The sequence below is a fragment of the Capricornis sumatraensis genome, chromosome 10, assembly GCF_032405125.1.
Source record: "Capricornis sumatraensis isolate serow.1 chromosome 10, serow.2, whole genome shotgun sequence".
NCBI lineage: Eukaryota > Metazoa > Chordata > Mammalia > Artiodactyla > Bovidae > Capricornis > Capricornis sumatraensis.
Window position 1 is genome coordinate 58,910,023 of NC_091078.1, and position 13,468 is coordinate 58,923,490.

General features: G+C 46.3%; 1 protein-coding gene across 1 annotated transcript; it reads left to right on the top strand.

Annotated features, from left to right (window-relative positions):
• The first annotated feature begins 3,341 nt into the window (after positions 1-3,341).
• Positions 3,342-13,014, top strand: ZNF619 (zinc finger protein 619). Its single transcript, XM_068982821.1, is given in 5 exon segments — positions 3,342-3,384; positions 4,118-4,120; positions 7,297-7,410; positions 11,622-11,646; positions 11,648-13,014. Coding segments are annotated over 5 exon segments (1,500 nt in total). The 3' UTR covers positions 12,963-13,014.
• The last annotated feature ends 454 nt before the right edge of the window (positions 13,015-13,468 follow it).

A 13,468-nucleotide genomic window follows, 5' to 3' on the forward strand; every position in this document is an offset into this window, starting at 1 on the left:
TTGGGAAGGTCAGGTGGTTTCAAGTTTGGCAGTACTCTTTACTCTAAAGGTCCAAAGCCCAAAGTGGCACTGGTGAAATTGTATTGAGGTTCATGAGCTGCATCTTCTAGTATTCCTAGAACTGCATATTCTAGTTGGCATTCATGATGATAAAAATTTCTGAATGCCTTTTTGTCTGAAATCTTCCCTAATAGCTCAGTTGGTAAAGAATCCATCTGCAATGCAGGAGACTCTAGTTCGATCCTGGGTTGGGAAGATCTGCTGGAGAAGGAATAGGCTACCCACTCCAGTGTTGTGGCCTGGAGAATTCCATGGGTTGTATGGACATGTATATTTTGGGCTTCCTGGTGTCTCAGTTGGTAAAATGTCTGCCTGCAGTGCAGGAGACCCAGGTTCAATCCTGGCCCGGGAAGATCCCTGGAGAAGGAAATGGCAACCCACTCCAGCATTCTTGCCTGGAAAATCCCATGGTTGGAGGAGCCTGATAGGTTACAGTCCACGGGGTCACAAAGAGTGGGACACAGCTAAGCAACATCACTTTCAGTTTTCACTTTGCTTGTCTTAAAGTAGTTATTTCCCCCTTAAGAATTTTTACTTGGAGCACATCAGATAGAAACTGCCCAGGTGAGCCACAGACCACACAGGTGAACGGGTGTGTGCATCGTCATTCACTTGAGTCGTGTCTGACTGTGATCCCATGGACTGTAACCTGCCAGGCTTCTCTGGAGTGGGTTCCCATACCCTCCTTCAGGGGATCCTAACTGACCCAGGGATTGAACCCATGGTGTCTTCTGCCTCTTCTGCATTGCAGTTGGATTCTTTACAGCTGACCCACGAGGGAAGCCCCAGAGGGGTTTGCCTTGACTTCAAGTGCTGATTGCAAGGCTCTCAGGCCTCTTGCACTTCTCAGGGTGCAGCTGTAATTGGACTTCCCATGACTGACTCTTGTTAATAGAACTAAGGCATGTTGCAGGCTTCCCAGGTGGCTCAGTGTTAAAAGACTCTGTCTGCCAAGCAGGAGACTATCCCTGCAGGTTCTATCCTTGGTTCCAGAAGATCTGGAGAAGGAACTTGGGAACATTTGTTACAGGCCTGTCACAAAAGGTAACTCGGAACAGCCAAATGGAAATGCATGAGTTAAGGTATGAGGGAAGGGGCACACAACTTACACGCCCTGTCTAGCTTGCTACCCTCCCAGCATCTTTATGTTCATCCTGGGAACTGCCTTCCCTTTCTAGAGTTTTTATGAAATATCATTAGGTAGGCATGTTTGATTGAATCATTTGCTATTGGTGATTAGTTAGATCCCCAGCTCTTCTGCTCCAGGCAGGTTGGGAGGTGGTGGTGGTGGTGACCAGGTCACCCACGATGGATGACTATGAAGTTGTGGTTCCTCTGCTGAGTAGCACCCCCTCCCTCCCCGCCCCATCCCCATCTTGAAGTTAGGAGACCCTAGCCACCAGTCATCTCAGTCAAAAAGGACAGTCCTACCACCCTGGAGACTCCCCAAGAATTTTAGAAGCTTCTTGTGTCAAGAACTGGATGCGAATACCAAATACGTATTTCTTAAGTCATAGTATTACACCCTGTATCTCTGTGATAATTTGCAGTTTATGAATTGAGTCAGTTAATCTGTTGAATTTATGAGTTTGAAACTATTTCCATTCTCAATTGAGAAACTGAGGAAGAGTTTAGTAATTTGCCAAAGCCATACAGTGAAGACAATTCGAACCTAGTCAGATCTCAGATTTCATGATTTTAGGTCACAGTCCAGGCCATCAGCCACTAAGCAGGGGAGACAGGCTATACTCATGAGGTTAAGTTGCTGCTAGCAAGTGTGGGGCTTCCCTGGTGGCTCAGACGGTAAGAATCCGCCTGCAGCGTAGAAGATTGTGTGCTCGATCCTTGGATTAGGAAGATCCCCTGGAGGAAGGCTTGGCAACCCACTCCAGTATTCTTGCCTGGAGAATCCGCATGGACAGAGGAGCCTGGCGGGCTACAGGCCGTGGGGTCCCAAAGAGTTGGGCAAGACTGAGAAGGCGATGGCACCCCACTCCGGTACTCTTGCCTGGAGAGTCCCATGGACGGAGGAGCCTGGTGGGCTGCAGTCCATGGAGTCACGGAGGGTCGGACACGACTGAGCGACTTCCCTTTCACTTTTCACTTTCATGCATTGGAGAGGGAAATGGCAACCCACTCCAGTGTTCTTGCCTGGAGAATCCCAGGGACGGGGGAGCCTGGTGGGCTGCCATCTCTGGGGTCGCACAGAGTCGGACACGACTGAAGCGACTTAGCAGCAGCAGCAGAGCGACTGAGCACACACAGCAAGTGTTAGCGCCATAACTTAAAGCATCACAAGTATAATGTAGAATCTCTGTCCTTGACGAAGTGTCAACTTGGCGTAAGCAGCCACAGATACCAGCTAATGCGCGCCCAGTCATCCGGTATCTGGCTTGCGGGGGAACCATGGAGAAAGGCCAGCCTCCGGGCTTCCTAGAGAGGCACCGAGAGCGCCAGTTGGGAGCGCTTCCGCCTTAGCTACGTTCGGTGCTGGCACTCGCGCTCGCCGAGTTGCCGGGAATTCCGCGATCCTGTTCCCGGGTGGCGCAGTCCTCATCCTGGAGCTTGCCGAGCAGAGGCCTCTGAAGCTCCCCGAGCCTGAGCACAGCCCTCTGCTGGAGAGGAGCAATCGATCTTTCTGCCCTGAAGGGCCGGCCCGACCTCCTTCCTCTGACTCGCGGTACTCAGGGTAGGGACCAGTCACGTTTGGAGTCGCCTGTTTCCCAGGGTGGAGTGTTCACATCCGGATGCGGGCTTCGGTTCTCATCGCCCAACTAGGAAGTTGTTTGTTTTACCCTTTCCTCCCGGGGCCAGAACTCCGCTTGCATTTTGTTCTGCAGCCCTTGCAGAGATCCAGAGGCCTGTATTACCCTACTTTCTCTGCAAAAGCTTGTTTGGGATCTTTGCCAACCATGGTCAATAGAAGCATTCAGTGCAGACTACGTAGTAATGCATTCAAAGTGGGCCAGGGATTTTCTTAAAAGTCAGATGTTCTGCAGTCCTTGACTCTTGCTTCAGAGATTCTTTCTAGGAATTTCTGGCCTCATCAGGCAAATTTGTAGAGTGTACAAAGGAGCAGTGGCAGCGCGCAGTGCATCGCTGTCAGGGGTGCAATGAGAACATCCAGAGTGTTCTGAGAATATCTTTCCTAGGGTAGTGGTGAGGAGACTGAGGGAGGAAGAGGTGGCAAGTGTGAGAAACAAGATAGGGTTAGTCTCACTGTGGTTCTTCCTCCGCTTAGCTCTCCAGGTTTTTGCTTTTCCAAACAGAAAGGGCAGTGCATGAAGCCAGGAGTCATCAGCCATTCTCCAGACATTGTCCCAGGTGAGCTGAGTTTTTTTTCCAGCTTTCCACATTCAGAACAGATATGAAAGGGCATTACAGGACATGCCTTGGCCAGTCCTGTGCTTAGCTTTGCATCCATCAAAGAGTATGGCAAAGGAGTTTGTTAGGGGAGTTAATGAGGGAGACTAGAATAAATTTGGAAGGATCAGGTGTGAAAAGAGGGAAGCACCAGCCTAGAAATTCTAGAAAGTGAGAATCTACATCCAGGCAGACCGCGAGGATGCTGCACAGATGAACAGGTTTGGCCTGACCAGGGGGCTCATTAGAAAGGCAGAACCTCATCTACTGAATCAGAATCTACATTTGTACAGTATCTGGGGAATTAATGGGCAAGTTAAAATTTGGGGAGCACTAGTCTGTGTGGCAATACACAGAGGAAGGCCACCTCCTGAGATTAAACAGACATGCCCACAGGAGGAGTTTGCTCTGCAGACCACAGAGTCAGGGTGCAATGAAACCCAAAATGGGAGCATTGGAGGGTGTGGATTGATGAGAGAGGTGAATTCTTGGACGAGTGCTGAGTTTGGCGCTGAAGCCAGTGCCTCTAAGTCCACTGCAAAAACTGCAGCTTAATCTGTGTTGAAAGGCTGTATTCATTGTTGGCACAAATTCATGCAGCATTAAAGGACATTTTCCCTCTCAAGTTTTCTTACTGATGGAGGATGATTTCAGTGAATTTCTCTCCAGAGTCCTAGACCATGCAATGAGAAAGCTGGTGTGTCATGTAATGGATGTATCATAAAATGAGAAAGCTCCATCCCAGAAACTTAAGAGCAGTGTGTATTTGGTTCATTTTTCTGGACCTTGGACCATCCACTTCTGTTTCAGCACTTAAGCCAACATCAGTTCCATGTTAGGAAAAATTTTAACATCTTTGGGGTCAGTCTTTTCTCTCCAGGGGCTTTGCCTAAAGTATGGTAGTCATGGGGGATTATGTTCCACTAAGAAACCCCCCAACTGAGGAATTCCCTGGCAGTCCAGTGGTTAAGACTCTGGGCCTCCACTGCAGTGGGTGTGGGTTTAATCCCTGGTCAGGGAACTAAGATCTAAGATCTAAGATCTCTGATCTAAGATCTAAGATCTAAGATCTCTGTGGTGGGGCCAAACAAACCCCAAGTGACAGTGGCTTAAACAGGGAAAAAGCCTCTCTCTCACACCAGAGAAGTCTGGGAGAGGCAGTCTAGGGTGAGTGTGATGGCTCCACTACCATCACACATCCAGGTTCTTTCTATCTTTCTGCTCCACCATCCTAGCACTGGCTCTCCTGCCCAAGGTTACTTAGTCTAAGGCGGCTGCTTGATCTCCAGCATTCATCTGCATTCCACCTAGAAGAGGAGATGCTAAAAATGCAAACCTCTCAGCTGTTCTCTTTTAGAAACCTCTTAGAAGTGAGATAGATGGATGGATAGATATATTAATAACTGTCAGTCTTTGCTACAATCTCTTATGAGAAACATTTGCTATTTGGAATCATCTAGGAAGTTCCCCCAATCTCATCTGTTGTTGTAATAAGTGCTGAGATTTATATATTATCATGTGCCAGGTGATGTTTGCTTTACACATACTAATTCATTCCATCCTTACAAGAGCCTCATCAGCTTGGTATTGCTAGTATCAGAGTTTTTTAGATGAAGAAATTGAGGCACAAAAACTTAAGTGTCTCATCTAAGTTTGTACAGCTAATGGCTATAGTGGTGGAATTTGAACCTAGGGAGTATGACTGTAGAGCTGGGCTTGTCAACCTTAGCACTGTTGATGTTTCAGGCCAGGTAATCCTTTGTTGTGGGGGACCCTCCTGTGTACTGTAGGCTGTTAAGTAACATGCATCCGTGGCCTCTAACCACTAGGTGCCAGTAGCATCACGACCCCCCGGAGGTTGTGGCAACGAAAACGAAAACGAAAACCGGCTCCAGACATTGCCACATATTCCCTGCTGGGCACAATTGCCCCCCACTGAGAACCACAGCTCTAAAGTCTCTGCTGTTTGCCATGAAATCTGTGCTGCCTCTGAAACCTACTTCCCATGTAGGGGAATCAGCAGCCCCACTGATTCTTTAAAAATGTATCTGTCTTATTTTGGCTTTGCTGGGTCTTCGCTGCTGCACACGGGCTCTCCCTAGTTGTAGGGGCGGGGGCTGCTCTCTGGTGGTGTGGGCTCCTAATTGTCGTGGCTTCTCTTGTTGCAGGCCACCGGCTCTAGAGCGCAGGCTCAGTAGTTGTGGTGTACGGGGTTAGTTCCCCCACGCCATGTGAAATCTTTCTGGACCAGGGCTTGAACCCCAGTCCTCTGCATTAGCAGGCAGAGTCTTAACCACTGGACCATGAGGGAAGTCCCCTGTTAATTTAATAATGGAGAGGGAGGAAGTGTCAGCAAAGGAATGAAGCAGAATGATGAGAGATGGAGCTGGATGTTGAGAATCTGCATATTGAAGAGAACAGAACAAAGGGTACATAAGTAATTAGAGAGGTGTGGAGGGTGGAAGCCCTAATGTGAGGGAAGATGGTCAGGGCTGTGCTCTCAACTGCTGACTCTCGAGGAAGTAGAGGCAGAATATTAACATTCAGGGTCAGCAGTGTCTGTTCTCCACTCTTCAGTAAGGGAGCCACTAGCTACAGGTGCCTATTTAGATTAAAATGAATTAAAATTAGAAATCCAGTTCATCAGTCACACTAGCCAACTTTAGATTTCCTGGTCAAGGTGTTATCTGATTTCTTCACTGTATAGTTATTATTTTTCCCCCTGCAACTGATTGGGAATCATTTAAAATCATGCAGATACCCTGCTCATCAACATTTCCTCCTAGATTTTGCACCTAGCAGTGGTTCTTGTCTAAATGTGTCTTTACAGTGATGGCTACAAGTCCTCTGCTTCTTCTTTGGTGGCTCTTTTTTCCAGGACACGCCCTCCCTGAAGTTCAGGCCCCTCCCTTTGCCTCCAGCTAGGGCTTGAGAAGAAGCCTGTTGTTTCAGGAGCCAGTGACCTTTGAGGACGTGGCTGTGTACTTCACCCAGAGCCAATGGGCCAGCCTGGTCTCTGCGCAGAGGGCTCTGTACAGGGAGGTGATGCTGGAGAATTACGCAAACATAACTTCCTTGGGTGAGTCCTCCTTCCTTCCTAAAACTCAGCTGCTGCCCTTGGGGGCTCCTGGCTTCCTCTATAATGTATCTGGGATCTCTATTACCACCAGAATTGATGCTCCATGAGCTGAGCTCCCCGATCCTCAGTTGCAGGAGTAACTAACTACTAGAGAAAGATCTGGGTTCATTTCAGTTTTAAACAAGACTTCCCCGAAATTCTGTGGCACTCCAGTGGTTAGGACTCCACACTGCCAAGGGTGCGGGTTCAATCCTTGATTGGGGAACTTAGATCCCACAGGTTTAGCAGTGTGGCCAAAGTGGCTCAGTCATGTCCCACTCTTTGCGACCCCATGGACTGTAGCCTACCATGCTCCTCCATCCATGGGATTTTCCAGGCAAGAGTACTGGAGTGAGTTGCCATTGCCTTCCAGTCTTCCTGCTTTCCCCATGGGAATTCTCCTGGGAGGGGCTTTGCCCTGGGGTCAGAGCACTGAGAAGGTTCCATATTCGTTCCTTCACTCTTTCAGTTCCCTGATGGAGACTGTGGCCCCATCTTCTCTGTGTGAGTCTCCTAAGGCCTTCTGTACACACTTCCAGTGACAATGTGGACTTCCTGTGCTCTCAGAACCGGAATAAGCTTCCTAGGCAAAACAGTTTGAGCCCTCCTTTCATCCCCCGAGTCTCTCCACACTGGCCTCCCTTCGTCTCCTGGGACGTCACTGCTTTTTCCACCTGGCAAAGCAGAGGGTAGACTGAGAGGGGTCCTAGGAGACCGTCCTCAACTTTCTATTCCTTTTCTGTGTCCTTCAACAGCATTTCCATTCCCCAAATCAGATCTGATCTTCTGGCTGGAGCGAGGGGAAGAACCAGGGCGCCTGGATCCCTGGACACTGGTCGGGAGAGAGCGCCCGAGAGGTACCTGCAGAGGTAAGCAGGAGAACCTGCCATTCTCTTCTCCATAGAGCTTCAGCCCCAAACTGGAAAAGACTTGTCCAGACCTTTCATTTTCTGTCATTCTTCTTTGTAAAGCTAAAGGATTTCAAACCTTCAGTAGTGCAGATAGACTTCTGTTGATTAACTTACGAATATATACAAAACAGAGAACTTGTTTCTGTAAGGACATTTTGTATGTGTTTGTGTGTGTGTGTGTCAGACAGAAACTGTCGCAGAAGAATGTACTTTTTATAGATTCCTAAACGCTGAATTAGGAAGTAGCTTTTGAAAGAAACCCTGTTTATTTTGGGGAGTGTTTTTCTACTTTTGTTAAAACAAATGCCGTTGGCATCTTGATAGAGATTGCGTTGACTCTCTAGATGACTTTCGGCAGTATTGACTTTTTTTTTTTTTAAGATTAATCTATTTATGGTTGTGCTGGGGCTTCCTTGATGTGTTCAGGTTTTCTCTGTTACAACGAGCAGAGGCTACTCCTCCTTGTGGCGCAAGGCTTTTCTGTTGCAGTGGCTTCTCTTGTCGCGGAGCACAGGGGCTGGAGCACAGGCTTAGTCGTTGCGGCGGACAGGCTTAGTTGCCCCGAGGCATGTGAGCTCTTCCGGGAACAGGGATTGAACCCATGTTCCTGGCATTGGCAGGTGGATTCTTAACCAGTGGACTGCCAGGGAAGTCCAGTGCTGACATTTAAACAGTGTTCTCCCAGCTCACGAACATGGAATATTTCCCATTTATTTCTGTCTTCTTTTGTCGTTTTCATCCATGTCTTGTAGTTTTCAGAGTAGAGATCTTTCAACCCCTCGGTTAAATTTACTCCTAAGTATTTTAGTGTTTTCAATGCTGTTATAAATGGGATCAATTTCTTTATTTCTCAGAAAACTCATTGTTAGTGTATAGAAAGTATTCAGATTTCTATATGTGAATTGTATATCCTGCAGCTTTACTGAATTCACTGATTAGATTTAACTGTTCTTTTTGTTGAGTCTGAATGATTTTCTATATTTTAAATCTTGTTATCTGCAAATAGAACAAATTGTATTTCTTCCTTCCCAATTCTGGTACCTTTTCTTTCTTTCTTTTTTCTTTATTTTTTGTCTGTTTGCTTTATGTAGGATTTTCAGCACTGTGTTACATTGGAGTGGTGAGAGCGGACGCTCTTGTACCTAATCTTAAAGGAAAAACTTTCAACCTTTCACTCTTGAGTATGATGTTAGCTGTGGGCGTTTCATTTATGGCCTTTTTTATGTTGACATATGTTCCTTCCCTGTGGCAGTGGTTTAGTTGCTAAGTCATGTCCAACTCTTGTGACCCCCTGGACAATAGCCTGCCTGGCTCCTCTGTCCATGAGATTCTCCAGGGTTAGAATACTGGAATGGGTTGCCATTTCCTTCTCCAGGGGATCTTCTCAACCTCAGAATCAAACTAGTAACTCCTGCATTGCAGGCAGATTTACCAACTGAGCTACAAGGGAAACCCATGTTCCTTCTCTACCTAATTTGTTAAGGGTTTTTATGGTGAATGAATGTTGAATTTTGTGAAATTCTTTTCCTTTACCTATTGAAAGTGAAAGTCGCTCAGTTATGTCAACTCTTTGCAACCCCATGGACTATACAGTCCATGAAATTCTCCAGGCCAGAGTACTAGAGTGGGTAGCCTTTCCCTTCTCCAGGGGATCTTCCCAGCCCAGGGATCGAACCCAGGTCTCCTGCATTGCAGGAGGAGTCTTTACCAGCTGAGCCACAAGGGAATTCCTGGAGTGGGAAGCCCACAGGGGAAAAATACTGGAGTGGGTAGCCTATCTCTTCTCCAGAGATCTTCCCGACCCAGGAATCGAACGGGGGTCTCTTGCATTGCAGGCACATTCTTTACCAACTGACCTTTCAGGGTAGCCTTTAACTATTGAGATGGTCATATGATTCTTTTCTTTCATTCTATTCATGTGAAGTTTCACATCAATTGATTTGTGGAAAGCATGTTTATTTATTGGGAATGAGTGGTTTCCTTTTATGTCTTTTGGCTGAGGGATCTTCATTCCTCAGCCAGGGAATAGAGGAACCCCTGCCCTGCTGCAGTGGAAGCACAGAGTCCTAACCACTGGGCTGCCAGGGAATTGAAGTTAAATGTAAAGAACTATCCACAGATTAGGTGGATAGTCTTTCTCATTCAGTCGCCCCTGTTCTTAAACTCCCTCAATCCCTAATGCTATTCAGAACCTCTGTAAACCAAGTGCCCCTTTCTGACTCACCCCTATTCTGTCTTCATCTAGTGCCTTTAGATTGACTGCAACACTTGAGCCCACCTTGATATAAAAAGCTTTCCCAGGGGCCCACCTGCAGTTGTCAGTGTCTCGCTTTGCCACAGCTGCACATTGTCCATTTAGCCTGTCAACAGCTTTGTCCAGTAGGACTTTTCTGGAGCGATGGAAATGTTATGTATCTGCACTGTCCAATATGGGAGCCGTTAGCCACATGAGCATTTGAAATGTTGGTGATACAACTGAGGAACTGACTTTTTAACTTTGTTCCATTTTAATTAAATAGCCACATGTGGTTGATGGCCCTAATCAGACAATGCAGCCTATAACAATTTTAAACACAGCCTCCAGCTGCCTCTTTTAGTTTCTAGATCAGTGGCTGTCAAACCCTAGTGTGCATCAGAAACACTTGCAGTGCTTGTTAAACACAGACTGCTGGACGCCACCTCCAGAAATTCTAGTTTGGTAGACTAGGGTAGGGCCTGGGAACCTGCATTTCTAATGAGTTCCCAAACCATGATGGTCCTGGGACCACACTTTGAAGACCTCTGTTCTTGAGAATCTTGAACTGTGTTTTTAAAATTCTGGGTTGCAACTCCTTAGTGCGTTTGCTCATCATTTAAAAATTAGACTAGATTGGGCTAGACTTAAATAAAATAGACCAAACTAGTATAAAATCCGTCGTATATTCATCATTCTTATTAAGGGTCGTGTTCTTCAAAACTCTTGTTTCCATGGGATCTAAACAGTGAGTCAAGGTCAGAAACACTTCACTAAGCTAGCAGTTTCACTTGGCAGATCCTTGGTGCCTGGAAAGGCAAACATGACTTCTCTGTTGTGGCGCACCGGTAAGAGTGTGGGTCCCCTTTCCCCACCAGTGGCCGTCTGCAGTCTTAGAAGGGTCTGAACCAGCCATGTCTTTTTTCCTTCCACAGTTAAGTCTCTCTCCCACTGGACAGCACACAGGTTTCGCAATTACGGTCCTTTTATGAACCCCTCACGATCTGCAGTGTTACACACTGTCCTTTCCCCAGTCAGGCTTGCAATATAAAACATTTCTTTAAACATTACAGGATATTCTAAAGCATTCAAACAGTTTCTTGCCTTGACGGGGGCCTTGAGATCCGCTGTTGCAAACAGCATCTTCCAGCCCTCTGGATGCTGTGTGCTGTGAGAGCTGCTTACCCAGCTCTTTTTGCTCCAGTTTAAAGATCTTCTTCTTCACCCTCAGCTCCATCTGCTTTCTTTTCTTTTGGCCACGCATTGTGATTTGTGGGATCTTAGTTCTCGACCAGGGATTGAACCCAGGGCCACAGAAATGAGAATGCTAAGTCCTAACCACTGGATTGCCAGGTCATTCCCTTCCTCTGCTTTTTTAATTGCTTCCCATTCAGCATTTTCTCCACCCTATTCCTGTTTTTTCTTCTTCCATTTGTCTCCACTAATAGTTTTTGCTGTCTGTACTGATTTTGTTGTCCTAATGGCATTGCTTGCTTTCTCTACCTCCAATATTTTTACTTTTCCTTCAGGGTATCATCAGGAGGCTATGTCTCTCTCCAAAAGTACACATGTCCTGGTCATGGCATTAATAGTACTGCTTAATCCCTTTCTCCTTTCAGCATAACTAGATGACTGTTATGTTTTCTTTTGTTTCTTTTTTTGGATACCTTTATCATTATATAATACCCTTTTTTTTTGTTATAGTCTTTGTTTTAAACTGTATTGTGTCTGGTATGAGTATTGCTACTCCAGCTTTCTTTTTATTTCCATTTCCATGGACTATCTTTTTCCATCCCTTCACTTTCAGTGTTTGTGTGTCTTTATTACTTATTTAAAATTTTTATTTCATATTAGAATACAGTTGATTAACAGTGTTGTGTTTCAGATGTACAGCAGAGTGATTCAGTGATATCATGTAATGTTTTCATCATGCTAGGTGGTGAAACCAAGACAGAACGGAGGGCAGACTGCAGAGCTGGGCATTTCAAAGGGACCAGAGTCTCACAAGTTGATAACGGAGGTGCTGCTGGTGGATGTTCCCAGGCACCCTCTCTTTGAGAACAGCTTAGAGAAGCTGCAGCTGTTTGACCCAGGGAAGGAAAAATACTCAAAGAACGGCGATTTCACAGATTTGCCAGTCCAGGATCATCCATCCTTCAATGTTGAAAGAGAAGAGATAGCCAGACAATTGGAAGGAAGCTGTGGTATCTGCATGCATCTCATTATTAAGCAGGGCCTCCCTAGAGAACAGGTATTTTATAATTGTGGTGAGTGTGGCAGATATTTCAACCAACATTCAGACCTTCACCAGCATCAGAGAATTCAGATGGACAAGAGGCCCTACAAATGCAAAGAATGTGGCAAAGCCTTCAGTTATAACTCAAAACTGTCACGGCACCAGAAGATCCACACTGGGGAGAAACCGTACCCTTGCCAGGAATGTGGACAAGCCTTCAGTCAAAACTTGCACCTCCTTCAGCATCAGAAACTCCACGGGGGAGAGAAGCCCTATGAATGTAAGGACTGTGGGAAAACCTTCAGGTACAACTCAAAACTTATCCAGCATCAGTGAATCCACACTGGGGAGAAACCCTTTAAGTGTAAGGAATGTGGGAAGGCTTTTGGGTGTAACTATGACCGCGTCATCCATGAGCGAATTCACACTGGGGAGAAGCCATACGAATGTAAGGAGTGTGGGAAAAGCTTCAGTTCAAATTCAGTCCTGATTCAGCATCAGAGGATCCACACCGGGGAGAAACCTTACAAATGTAAGGAGTGCAGCAAGGCTTTCCGCCGAAGTTCACTGTTTCTCCAGCACCAGAGGTTCCACACTGGGGAAAAGCTGTATAAATGTAACGAATGTTGGAAAACCTTCAGTTGTAGCTCACACTTTATAGTACATCAGAGAATCCACACTGGGGAGAAACCTTATGAATGCCAAGAGTGTGGGAAGGCGTTCAATCAGAAAATCACCCTGGTTCAGCACCAGCAAGATCACACTGGGGAGAAACCTTAGGAGTGTAAAGTGTGTGGGAAATCCTTCAGATGGAGCACAAGTTTCATTCACCATCAGAAACCGCACACCAGGAAGAAACCCGACCAAGTTACAAGGCCATCCCCGGTGAAGCCCTGCCGCCCCACTTCAGTCCTGTCCCCTCCGTCTCCCCGACATGCACGACCTGCCCCAGCCACGCCAGGGGCTCCCCTGTCTTGTCCACGGGCACCGCTGCTTCCTCCTTCTGTGCCTCTCTTCCTGTTGCTCTTGTTAACTTGTTAACAAGATGTTACTTAATACTCATTAACCTTTCTCCTGCTGCGTTTTTTACTCGAAGGCCAAACTTGCCTGCTACTCCATTTATCTCTTGACTTCTGATTTTTGTATTCCAGTCCCCTATGATGAAAAGGACGTCTTTTTTTGGTGTTAGTTCTACAACGTCGTGTAGGTCATCATAGAACTGTTCAACTTCAGCTTCTTTGGCATTAGTGGTTGGGGCACAGACTTGGATTACTGTGATATTGAATGGTTTGCCTTGGAAACGAACAGAGATCATTCTGTCATTTCTGAGATACATCCAAGTACTGCATTTCAGATTCTTTTGTTGGCTCTGAGGGCTACTCCATTTCTTCTAAGGAATTCTTGCCCATAGTAGTAGATATAATGGTCATCCGAGTTAAATTCACCCATTCCAGTCCATTTTAGTTCACTGATTCCTAAAATGTTGATGTCCATTCTTGCCATCTCCTGTTTGATCACTTCCAGTTTACCTTGATTCATGGTGGCTC